The sequence below is a fragment of the Poeciliopsis prolifica genome, unplaced genomic scaffold (genome assembly GCF_027474105.1).
Source record: "Poeciliopsis prolifica strain line A6 unplaced genomic scaffold, Auburn_PproV2 SCAFFOLD002, whole genome shotgun sequence".
In the NCBI taxonomy this organism is placed as follows: Eukaryota; Metazoa; Chordata; class Actinopteri; order Cyprinodontiformes; family Poeciliidae; genus Poeciliopsis; species Poeciliopsis prolifica.
In genome coordinates, this window is record NW_026562377.1 from 19,174,189 (window position 1) to 19,187,284 (window position 13,096).

General features: G+C 37.4%; 1 protein-coding gene across 1 annotated transcript; it reads left to right on the plus strand.

Moving 5' to 3' along the window:
- Nucleotides 1-1,156: 1,156 nt before the first annotated feature.
- On the plus strand, nucleotides 1,157-8,564 carry atp5f1d (ATP synthase F1 subunit delta). The gene is made up of 5 exons (XM_055044342.1): nucleotides 1,157-1,382; nucleotides 2,446-2,599; nucleotides 4,400-4,488; nucleotides 8,214-8,343; nucleotides 8,435-8,564. Exons 1-4 carry the CDS (start codon nucleotides 1,266-1,268, stop codon nucleotides 8,334-8,336), a joined length of 483 nt encoding a protein of 160 aa, XP_054900317.1. The 5' UTR covers nucleotides 1,157-1,265; the 3' UTR covers nucleotides 8,337-8,343; nucleotides 8,435-8,564.
- The last annotated feature ends 4,532 nt before the right edge of the window (nucleotides 8,565-13,096 follow it).

Consider the following 13,096-nt stretch of genomic DNA (forward strand, 5'->3'; position numbering starts at 1 on the left):
ACATGTGAACAAAGCCTTTAGGTTATTTGGAACCATAAGATAAAAGTCTGAAGTTTTAGTGAATCAAAACATGCTCCGACATCTAACAACTCAACCGTGTTTCTCAGTTGTTAGAAGTAAAAAAAAAAACAAAAACAAAAAAAACAGCCTTGTGGGTCCATGGTTTTTGTTGGCAACAAAGGAATTTTGGCGCCATCACCTGGCAGCGAGAGGCTATGAGTTTGCTGTGTACAGAATGACTTTTTGGTTGAGGATCTTTGCAGAACCTGCAGGATCTCTGCAGGTTTTTCAGTAACCGTTGGACTTCTTAGTGTCTTTATCTGACCGGTCAATTTAAATGAATAGGCCCGTCTCAAAATAAATATAAAATGAAATAGCTATATCTATCTATCTATCTATCTATCTATCTATCTATCTATCTATCTATCTATCTATCTATCTATCTATCTATCTATCTATCTATCTATCTATCTATCTATCTATCTATCTATCTATCTATCTATCTATCTATCTATCTATCTATCTATCTATCTATCTATCTATCTATCTATCTATCTATCTATCTATCTATCTATCTATCTACCTACCTACCTACCTACCTATACCTACCTACCTACCTACCTACCTACCTACCTACCTACCTATCTATCTATCTATCTATCTATCTATCTATCTATCTATCTATCTATCTATCTATCTATCTATCTATCTATCTATAGATATAGATAGATATAGATATAGATATATAATATTTCTTCAAAATTCCAAGCAAACATTTCGTATGTATTTACAGAAAATGAGAAATGGTCAAAACGACTGCATACCTCAAGTAATGCAAATAAAACAAATTCATATTAAGTTAGAAACTACAATACAATTTTTTTAAACTCAGGAAGAGTTAATATTGCACAAAATATTAATATTTTGTTCAATATTTAATGTTTCTCCTACATTATATGTTGTTTTTAAGTTATTTAAGGACCCAAATTATTATTATTATTATTATTATTATTATTATTATATTATATTATTATTATTATTATTATTATTATTATTATTATTATTGGTTTTCAGTGGAGTTCAGTGCAGTGGTCTCTTTGAGAAATTCAAGAAACTACACTACCCATAAGGCTTTGCGCAAGCACAAACCCTTATGGGTAACCCGCAACGTCCTTGTCCTTGCGCACATCGACCGCCTTCACGGTTGGGCCGGGGATTTGGTTTTGTCATTCACCCGTACTTGAATAGAATAAAACCTTCCAAACATGATGGCCGCCAGGTTTCTCCGCCGGACTCTCCCTGCGTTGAGGCAAGCTCGCTCCTACGCTGAAGCCGCCTCCGGTGGCCCGCAAATGTCCTTCACTTTCGCCTCACCGACACAGGTACTGGTTGTCGATATTAGCTCGGCTCAAGGCCTAGCTTAGCCTGTCTGCTATTTACAGCATTTTTTTTATTTTATGTTTTTTTGCAATTAAAACGCATTGTCACCGGTTGCTATTCTGCATATCCCTGGTGCTGTGCAGATTTGAGCAATCGAACACATTTGTTGCCATTGCATCAGAACACGTCAAAAACACGGCTTAGGTCAAAGTTAGCATTTGATGAGGATAGCTTCGATAGCTAACGTGGCTGTCATTCAGTGGCTTTAGCCACTTCTGTGTCATTTGTCTTTAATTATTAAGAACCCTTTCTATTCATTTAACCAACTTATTTTTGACCTGTTTTTACAAAAAAGACATGTTGACCCTAAATACTTATTTTCTTTAACTGATGTGATAAACCTTAACCCATAGAAGAAGAAAAAATGCTTGTTGAAAAACTGTAACCTTGAAGTTGATATATTTATGACTTAGCTTGAATTTATAATGTGAAAATGCATTTGTATGGTTTTAATTTAAATCTGATTCTGCAGCCTGATTGTGCTCAATGTCCTACAGTTTGATTTGGGAAACAAATCAACATCTACTGTACAATTAAAACATTAGTTCATAGAACTTTGTACTTAATAAAGTTGTTGTGCTACCACCTTAACACCTTTTACTCTTGCTGATTTTCGATATATCAAAGCAAATATGTAATTCTCTCTGCATAGGATTTAAAATAGTCTTCAAACCAGTTGTATTCATTTGACACTTCTGATTTGTTTGTACTTTTCTTTCGTGCTTTTCCTTTTCTTCATTATAAGCCTTTAAACTCGTATTAAGAAGGAAAGGAATGACTGAGATCTAAGATCTTTTCTTCAGGAGTGTCCTGGCAGCAGAACAAAAGATGCTCAACATTTCAGGACCAAGAAAACACAACCGTGCTGTTAATGAGGAATAGAGCTAGACTTAAAAACAAAAAAATAGAGATCACAAAAAATAAAAGGACTAGTAAATAATACAACAATTGGGGGGGAAAATCTGACAAAAATAAGTTGTTTTATATGTGTGTTTACTCTCCCAGGTTTTCTTCAGAGAGGCCAGTGTGAAACAGGTTGACGTCCCCACACTTACCGGTGCGTTCGGCATCCTCCCGGCTCACGTGCCCACCCTGCAGGTGCTCCGGCCCGGTGTCGTCACAGTCTTTAATGACGACGGCTCCACTGCCAAATACTTTGGTAAGATCTTACTATTTTGCCTACATCATAAACATGTACACCAAACTATGGCAAATTGTGGAATTTTATTAGTACGTTAGGAACGTACTTAGTGATTTATATTTAAATCTCAAATATAAATTTAAATGAATAAATCAGGGCTGCTGTAAACAAATATTTTAGTAATCAAGAAATCTATTGATTATTCTTATGATTAATCAAGTAATGAGATTGAAAAAAAATCAAATAAAATAATGGTAAATCTGGCATAACACTGGTGTTACTATCAGATATCTATATCCAATTTTTTATATTTGAGCCTCCATAAAAGTTACTTTATTGTAGTTTAGAAAACTAACCTGTAATAATAATAGCTCACTTTCTAAGTTAACAAGAAGAAACGTTATGTTCAGAGCTGGATGATATGAAATTTATTGTGTGGTTTGTCCGTAAAGCTGCTCTTACACTCTAACCATCAATAAAAGCTCCATGGACCAAACTTGAAAATCGGACATTATGCCGCTAACACTTAGCTTTTGTCAGCAACTCAGAGGCATTACGCACAAGGCAAGTAATGTCCCTACCGGAACAGGGAGCATTAAGTAATAAAACATAAATTCAAGGCAGGTACATTTTAATAAACGAGGTACTCAAATCACTCCAGGAAACATTTCAGCCCTAGAACAAATGTCTATTTCAAAACTTTGATATTTCATCGTCAATATGTCACATGCATAAATCTGGGTTAGCAGATTTCATATCTAAAGCCTGTCCACAATAAAAATTTAAATGTTTTAAAAACACAATCCTCTCACAGATTACTTCTGTGAGAGCATAGTGGATGTAGCAGTGAGTATAAACTCTGCCATCACACTTAAATTTTTCAAGTCATCAAACTAATTTTAACACCCGAAAAGAGTAGCTTGCATATGTACAGTCTTAAATACTCACTTTATTTATAGATTACAAATGGCTTTCAGAAGCTTTAATATAAAGGTTAATCACATAAGTTAGAGGACTTAGTTTATCATCATAATTTTTGCAATCAAACGCCTTTCTGGAGAAAACTGAAGCTTAACAATCCTCTCCTAAAAAGTTTAAGTTTAATCTACTGCCAGGATAAATGAGTCTCTAACTTATTTACAATTGACATGAATATTAGGAGCTATTTGTTGTGAAAAAGAGTCATATTTTATAATAATCTTTTGACTTTATTGGTTAGAAAAACAGGAAGTGTCTAGTCGCACTGTTTCCAACAAATGTTTTCGAGAAAATGGAACAGTATGACTGAAAAAAAGATGCACCATTGAAAAGGTCATTAGTGGTGTTGCGAGGATCACACTAGTCCTGCTAGTGCCACCAATTTTGATTGACATGTACACCAGATGCACAATTTCTGTATAATACAAACATGATTTATGGTTGTTATTTCTGTCCGTCCGTATTCATACGTGTGAATACTTGCTACCTCTGGCTTCATGACGTCTTAAAACCTTAAGATCTTCACTGTCCCTCTCCGGACAGATGTTTGTCAATAACGCATAACCAAAACAAATCTGTTAATTGCAATGAACTTGTCCTAGCACGGCGTCTTACATTTACATTACACTGTAAACTTTGACATGTCTTTTTGCACTGAGTACTATGCTAATTGAATCATGGAAAAGCAAAGACTTTTGAGTAGGAGAAATGTGTAGGAATCCCGCTAAAGTCTTATTAGAACAGATGTATTCGGGGAAAATACTGCTCTGTTTGCCTATCATGCACACATCTAGAATCAAGAAGTTCTTGCTAAAAGACACTGTGTGTGTGTTTTTGCAGTGAGTAGCGGGTCAGTGACGGTCAACGCTGATTCTTCTGTGCAACTGCTTGCTGAGGAGGCTGTTCCCCTCGACCAGCTGGATGTAGCAGTGAGTATAAATTCTGCCGTATTACTCACCTGTGCTGCAAGGTGTTAATTAAATTCATACACTAGATTAAAAACAATTTTCTCTGCTATTCTGGAATTTCACCTAAGTTTATTCCGCTTTTCATACCTTGTTATGCCCATTAGAGCATATTTCTCTAAAGATTTTCACTTAATATTTTGTATTTACGTCTGCACTCAATAAATCTTGTTCACATCTCATTCACAGCTTGCTTGTTTTCTTAAAGGTAACCGGAAAAAGACACAAATTTACGATTAAAGCTAAATGAGCACAAATATTGTCTGAACGTTTGTTGGATTTTTCAGGCAACATTTAGGTAATAGCAGTTTTCAAAATATCAATATAAATCAAGTAAAAACATATGGTTTCAGTTTAGCAAATTAATTTGCGAGATGTTTTATGTAACAATTTAGACATTCTTTTGGTGGTCAGTAATCGCTAAAGTCAGAAATACTCTAATATTATAAGCCATTCCTTTTAGTCCTTGATTGAAACCTACTACCTATATCAAGGAAGGAGCAGGAAGGCCAATGTTTTCATCTGATTCTTGAATTAAAACAAAGTTTAAGCCAGTGTTTATGGGGATTTTTTTTTCTCATCCCTGTAAGATAAGAAAAAAAAGTCAAATTAGAAGATTTGACATTTTCTAATGTTAAATTTGTTGACATTAGAAAACCAATGTCAACCAATCTTACAACAACAACAAAAAACTCTTGGAAGTTTGTGTGTAAATTGAATATTTAGTGCTTTTAAAGCTACAAAACTCACAAAATGCCATGAGGAGAGTTTGCTGTGTTGTAACTCATTCACAGTTGGCATCAATTCGCTCAGCTCTTTTTTCCCTTCACATCAATTAAGCTGTTCTCTTGAGCTCTTTGTAAAAGGTAATCTGTCCCTGCAGTCTCAGATCATGTGCATTCTGTTCTGAAAGGACTTCTCTGTCAACTTAACAAAGTTTGAAACAGTGTGACTGGTGCTTCTGGTGCTGAGAGCAGCTCTGCAATACTCTGCTGTTAACTGGATGGCGTACACTGGGCTGGATGAAAACCGGCACTAAATGAAGTAGTGAAAGTTTAGCCCAAGCAAAAGAGGCGTTTGTGCTTTTTGAAAGACCCAGATCTTTATATCTTTTGTGCCTCGCTAAAGTCAGGAATTGATGGAAATTTGCTGCATCGCAGTCAAAGGTTCTGAGCTCGAGTAAAATCAGTTTTGTTTATACGTTTGTAAAAATTAAAACACATGCTTAACTGTGACTTATTTTACATGAATGCATATCTTAAATTTTGTCAGATTACCACAAGGAACAACTGAAATCATTGATATAAGGTCTAAAATCTGTCTTTAACACACACTATGATTAAAACAAAAAAGGCAAAATAATTGTATAAATGTGATGTTTCAATCTATACCCTGCTGTCACATTCCTTCTTCAAGCTGTGTGAAAGACGCATCAATTCTTTATAACTTGGAAATATCAACTTTGAAGTCATAATTATGATACAATTGTTTTATTGAAAACTGCAAAGTATACCATAACAAAGCAATCTGTTTATTAAATGCATTGAACCTTAACTCTCACCAATTCCCAAACTTAAATTATCTCTTTGCGCAGCACTAACCACCGGCAATAAGGTTCCTGCCATCAAAACTGCTAAAATATAACAAATCACGGTTCCTACGGCATTAAAGCTTTTTGAGTTAAAGATGAATTAAAGGAAATAATCTTCTAATTCCTTTTTTTTCTGTTGGGTTTAAAGTACTACCTTCATCAAGACACCTGCATTCAAAATCTGAACCAGCAAGTTAGACTTACAGACACATCTGGAAATGCGTATTGTCCAGAAAATGAATAATAGGAGCATGTCTCAAGCATAACATATTTCAGCTATGATGTTGACGATGTGGGTGTTTTTTAAAATAACTTTATTCTGTTCCATTCCGAGCTTCAGAGAACAAAACGAACATATTTTGTAAAACCAGAAAACGGGGTCAGTCAGTCCATTTGACCAGGATGAAGATCTGACACAGGAAGTGGAACTTGTGAGCTTACATACAACTGAAAAAGTTGTACAGACATAAAAAAAGACCCATAAAAAAGTTTATGGTTTTTCAATAAAAAACCTTTCATTGAAAAACCATAAACAAATGGTCTGTTTCCACTTATTTATGAAAATAAAACAAATTTATTTCCAGAATTCCAGTTGGTATAATTGTAAGGTCAATGGAAATGCAGCTACTGCCTTTCTGTTAGCCTGTTTAAGTCGTAGTGACTGAAATGTCATATTTTAGCGGGTTTTGAAACCGGGAAGCTTGTTGCCATGCCACACCCGAGCACACTGGATTCATCGACACGAATGGGACAATACAAGTGATCCTGTTATTAATTAGAAAACCTGTTTAATAGCCTACATTGTGGCTAAGCCAGACATGTGTTGATGCTAATGGCATCACTTCATGCAACTCCTGTTTTTTGGGGAGTTTTTTTTTTTTTTTTTTTTAAATAAAGTTCTCATTTAAAGTTTAATCGGTTGGTTTCCTCTGAGGGAGGCGTCTCTGATTGACTTTGGATTTTGACTTTCACAAATGACCAAATCTCTGTTTGATATTAATGTGATGGCGTGTGTCTGAGGAGGAGACCCGCAGCACTGAGGCCGATGTCACAGATTATCAGTTCAAGCTGTCAAAGCCGCCAGTACATTTAGTCGCAAACTCTACAAAGGAGGGGAGCTTTTTATGTTTTGCTCTTCTAAGTTGTTCTTCAAGCAGTAGCAATTGGTTTAATTTCCCTCAAACTCTTAATCAGCTTTTCCAACCTGACGACCGTCCATCTGACCAATCTGGAGGTGAAGCCCAGATTAAATGTCGGCCACGATAATGGCGGGCCGTGTTATTATCCACTCGTCATCGAGTTGTCAGTCTCTCGCTTTGGGCAGTGTTACAGTCTGTCAGCTTTGACTCTGTCGCAGTAAATGAGTTATTTTTTTTATCTTTTTTTCCCCCTTCCTGGTTGTCTTTCACTCCATAGTAACAATGCACATGGGCCCACACTGTTAATAAGGCGGGAAAGGTCAGTCACTGTCGAGTTATAGCAGATGTGCCAAGTCCCTACTGGGAGACCTTTAACTTCCAGCTATGTTTGGCATTTCTCGTTTCTAATCGCGACTGTGACAAATGGAGCTTTCAGAGCAAAGAGACAGTGGGGATTTTCTCCACTCGTCTTTGTCCTCACTTTCCACTCTTGCTCGGTCTGGCTATTTCAACTTGGACATCCCCGTTGGGGGATGCATGCGAACAGTCTCGACATGTTTGGAGCTGAAGTATTTTCCTGTTCTATACACAGATGGAAAAGGAGAAGAGAGTCTGGAAGAAAAATTTATTTCTTGTACAGCTGTAAAAATGTTGAATCTTCCATCTATCCCTTCCTCCCTCCCTATAGTTTTTTTTTTTTTAGTTCAAACTGTCTGTCAAAATGTGCACTAAACTCCGCTTGTTTTTACTTGTATGGTAAACACTGATAGAAAAAGGAGCACAAAGTCTGGATTTTTAAAAAATAATAATGCTTTGTTTTGATAAAATACGGACTCGTAAACCTGCACAAACTCTGAATTATTTCCCTACTTTGGAAGCATGTTCCAGATTGCAGAGCTTGAATTCACTTCCTGGTTTCATTGCTCCATCCCTTTTTTTTTTCTTCCATTCACTTTCAGGCAGCTAAGGCCAACCTTGAAAAAGCCCAGTCCGAATTGGTCGGTGCAGCTGACGAAGCAGCAAGGGCAGAAGTTCAGATCAGCATAGAAGCCAACGAGGCCATCGTCAAGGCTCTGGAATAGACTTGCGGTACAACTTCTCAGCTCCTTTTATCAATTTTGAGTGAAAAAGCTGAACATTCGAGGCATTATTGTGATTCTGTTCTCCTTTTTGGTTTCAGATAACCTGTTGCTTGGATGAAAATGTTCTGTTCTGCTCCAGCTCAGACCCGTCGGTGTCCAGGAAATACCATTTTTTCTTTGTACAGTGAATGAAGTTAACAATAAATTTATTTGGAGTTACTTTGTGAACTGTTTCCTAAATCTGCTTTTTGATGCTCAAAGTGCGCCGTTGTTTCAGATGAACCTCCATATCTGTTTATACGATTCAGTAACGTCCCTTTATCACATTCACTTGCAGCTTTCCGTGCAGCAGCAATTACTACCACTTGATGGCAGCAGAGAGTAATTAACCTTATTTAAACCGACCCATTTTTTTGTTCGTCATGACAAATGAAACATCCCTCACTAAAGTTATGATGATGCCATTCCTAAAAGTCACCAGTAAATCCTCAAACTTGGGAATTTTGTCATTTCTTTGGTTCTGGGACCCGGTATCAAACTGCTGTTGCCTTCTGACTTTCCATAGGGAGATGTGTGGGTTACCATTACTTGGAATCCTACGTCCCAAAAAACATTGACCTGGCAATGCCCTCTTCTGAGAGATGACAAAAAGCATCAGTGTCCAGTAAAATGGCTCCACTGTGTTCTGTGGATAACGGAGCCTCACGTTTGGTTTGCAACCACAGCGTCCAGCTCTCATTCACTCTTGAAGCAGTGACCTCAGTCACGTGCTGAATTGTTCTCAGAAAAATAGCCACAAACCTTTCTAAAAACACAACACCCATAGTAAGTGTAAGGTTGATTATTATTTTTTTGTTATTATGCTCTCTAACAGAACTCTGAGACCCAAATAGAAAAGTTATAGTTATGAGTAGATTATAGTATTATTTGTATTTGCTTGATTTTAGTCAGGGGTGTGTTGGTCTATTACATAAAATCCAATTAAAAGAAATAGAAGTTTGTGGTTTTAGCGTAACAAAATTTAGATAAGATTTGAGTTTGCTGTGCATTCATTTGAAACTATTCTGAGTCAGTTTTTTTTCTTCTTTTTTTAACTTTAAAGTCATCCATTTTAATCAGAAAAAGTGAGGCACAGATGGGAACCCAAGTAACGCAGTGCGATTAAAAAAAAAAAATCAGTGGTCGACACCTTTCACATCCTTCTCTCTGTTCTTCTTTCTAATCTGTCATCAAAACCTCGTTCCAACTGAAAACATAAAGAGTGCACACTCATCCTCGTGCAAAGCTTTTTCACAATGCACAACATTTCAGAGAAAAACTGTTGTTCATATAATCATATATATGTATGTATGATTGAGGGAATCGCCATCAATCCAGATTTATTTTGGGGCAAGGTGAAACCAAATAGTCTTTTGTTTTGTTTTTTTCTGATTTCTTCATCAAAAAGCGGCCTTGTGTTTTCCACAACCATGACCTCTCGCTTTGTGTGCAAAACTCCGCTGGATGTCTGCGGAAAATAAAGACTCTGAAATTGAGGAAGCTGTTCTTTTTCAGGTCGTGGCGTTTCCAGTGCAGGTTTCTTACGGATGTATTTTTAAGTCAACAGGATGGATGTGAGGTGAAGCCATGGAGTGCTTTAAAAAAAAAAAAAATTGTCTCTTCTTTTTGTCTTCCTCAGACGCGCGTCCAGATTAAGTGAATGTCTCATAAATGGGCTTTCAGACCTGAGTAAGTGCTGCACGGCCGCAAAAAGCATCCCGCTTTCTAACTGCTGCACATTGATAATAGGGGATGAGTATTGAGTGAGAGCCCTTACTGGAGAGCCATTTGGAGTTGAGTAAGGGCCTGGGATAATAAGTCACCGTCTGTACCCCATGCACTGTAATTAAAAGACTGTACCGTCTGCACCCGGGAGTGAATAACACCATCCAGGCTATGACGGTCCACAGAGTCATCTTTTGAGTGGTACTCGATGACGAAGCGAGTCACAGCTTTGGGAAAGCGTAGCCTGGCACGTTTATTAAATAAACCATATGGGGAATACAGGAGACCAGCCCATGTGAGTCATTTTATTTACAATGATGTCACCTCAAAAACAGGCGTGAAAGAGTTCAGTATTTTTATTTTGTTCCCCTTCAGTTTAAAGATGTGGCTTGTGCTAATTAAAAACGGTATTGTAGCGTTTAATTGAATGTGGTACTTTGGATGCTTTCAGTGGAAAATGGCGGTGTCAAATAATGACGTGAAAAACTCAATTATTAAAAGGTTTTAAGTCTACTGCTCTGGTATAAAACGGTGCATACATATTACATGAAGTTTTTAAGAGATTGAACAAACGCTTCGATCCCTTAAAATGAGGTTGCTCCTACATTGAGAAAGTTCTCAAGGGGTTGTTTTGGTTTCACTTGACGCATGCGCTCTCTAAACCGCTCTGCTTTATTTCAACGTAACTTTCAACAAATGTGCTAGATGGGTTCAGGTTTGTTTGGCTGAAGTAGCATGTTGTTGCAATCTTGGCATCGTTGCTACAGAAAACTTAGTCATTTGAAGTGAAACTGTCTTCCTGCCAATCTCAGTGCAGTAGTTTCAGCTGCATTCCACAATGACGTCTCTGAAGACGGACATAAAAGTGTGAAATTTGCAGAAACATGTTTGGGAAAAAAAAAAAAAAAACGGCTTCGAGTTTTGATTGTTTCCTGATTTTTTCCTTCAGAGTTTTCTCATAGTGACCAGAATGCAATGCTCCACTGACGAATGTTGAATTGCCCTGATCCTGAAGCGGGGAAGCTCCACCACACTGTCGCAGTTCCTCCAACACGGCTGATCGAATCATGACTTCCTGGAGCGACTCCTCAGCTGTTCTTGAAATTCTTTTCGAGTATCCCGATGCATTCCTTTTGAGCTCTTTCACCTACTTTATGACGCGAGACGTGCTCAGTATATGTAACTGCTTAGCAAGACACGGCAATTGCTATTAAAACTATCAGGAAAATGTGGATAAATACAGTTACACAGTGTTGCTTTTTTTTTTTTTTTCCAAATAGTGACAGCTCGATTTGAGTTTTTTTTTTTTTTCCCCTCAGCAAATGATTTTTGTAACACAATTAATTCTGGTGCATGTGTCGTCACACCGCTGCGAATACAAATGTGCAGGCCTCTGATAAGCAAAGTCTCCGTAATCCAGTTCATAACAACTGACTGTAAAAAAAAAAAGTGAAGCAATACCTTTGACAACTAACAGACAGTGGAATTGACATTTGGCTTTGATCAACAGTTTTCAGTTCTCTAATGGCAATGGCATCCTCTGAAGCAGAGAACAAAGAAAATCGCATAAAGCGCTGAAACCAGCGTGGTTGAGCTTTCTGCAGGGACGTGGAGGGCCATAAAATTAATCACGCCGATAGAACTGAGGCGTAAGATTTTCTTCATATGTGGGGAAAGGCTGGAATGTGACACATTCTCGTTATGAGACAGTGTAACATTTTCCTGTGTCTCTTCGGGGAGTTTTTTTTTTTTTTTCACGCAGGCTTTAGTCGCCAGGCTTGTGTGGATCTGAGGCGGGCAGAGCAACTTTAAACTCCCCGGCCTTGAAATGCAGATCAGAGTCTCCGAGTGGACGCTCCAACCGAAAATCCTCTTCATCGCTTTTACGTCAGTGCTCTCGTTCTGCTCTCGAACATCACCGGACACGCTTCATGCAACACTCACATTGACATTTCACACTCGGCGTTAATGATAGTTCAAGCAGCTGACAGCAGTCGGCGACACGTGGATCTATCAGTCACAATCGGGGCAAATAAAATAGTGTAATGATTGAATCGACCAGTGGCGAGGTAAAAACAAAAAGGAGAATGAGAGAAGGACGCATTAACTGACACGCGGTGACTCAGAAAAAAGTGTTACATGTGCATACCATGAAAAAAAAAATAAAGAAGACGGCACATTTGAATTTGTATTTACTGGAAGTCAATGTAATGTTTTTTTATGGGACGTAAGAGCAGGAAACGGAACAATGGACCGGTGCATCTGCTTTTCTGGCTCATCCTGTTTGGAGGCTGAACTCTAAACATCAGTGCAATCTTGGCAACCCGGATTATATCTGCATTACACTTTTACATAAAAAAATTTAGTGTCTTGCAAAGGTATTTAGTTCAGAATAAGGTGCTAAATTATAAGACAGTTTAAGGTAAACAGATGCAGAAATAAGCATTTAAATCAGTTTATATGCATCTTTCATATTCATATTACAATGCAATATAACTTGGTTAATAATTCATAAGGGTAAAATATTATCTAAGGAAGGCCAACTGAGAACATTGAGTTACAAGCAGCTATAATTGCTGGATTTCAAGTTCTAGTTTTGAATCAACTTCACAAAATGTGATTTATCTGCAATCTTTATTGTAGTTTATTGTCATTTTGTGTGTTCGACAAATGTTTAATGACAAATGGTTTTCAAAAACATTTGACAAATATCTTAAAGAAACAAAAAGTGACATGTATTTGTTTTCAGTTCCCTCTACCACAGTGCCCCGAAATAAAATCCAGTGCAACTGATTGGTTTGAGATCTAATTACACTATCCCAAGCTCGGGTGCAGCAGCATCTGTTAGAGGCAGCAAAAAACTTGAGACTGGACCAGAGTTTCAGCTTTCCCCAAGATAGCAAGCCCAAACATACAGTCTGTGCTGCAGTGGAATGGATTAGATCAAATTTAGTTCAATTTAGTTCATATGTTTGAATGAACCCGTTCATCCTCAG

Excerpts from the sequence above, each read along its gene's own strand:
- atp5f1d (XM_055044342.1), top strand. The coding sequence starts at position 1,266 with ATGATGGCCGCCAGGTTTCTCCGCCGGACTCTCCCTGCGTTGAGGCAA. Across the intron at positions 1,383-2,445 it reads CTTTCGCCTCACCGACACAG|GTTTTCTTCAGAGAGGCCAG; the intron begins GTACTGGTTGTC and ends TTACTCTCCCAG. Across the intron at positions 2,600-4,399 it reads CTCCACTGCCAAATACTTTG|TGAGTAGCGGGTCAGTGACG; the intron begins GTAAGATCTTAC and ends GTGTTTTTGCAG.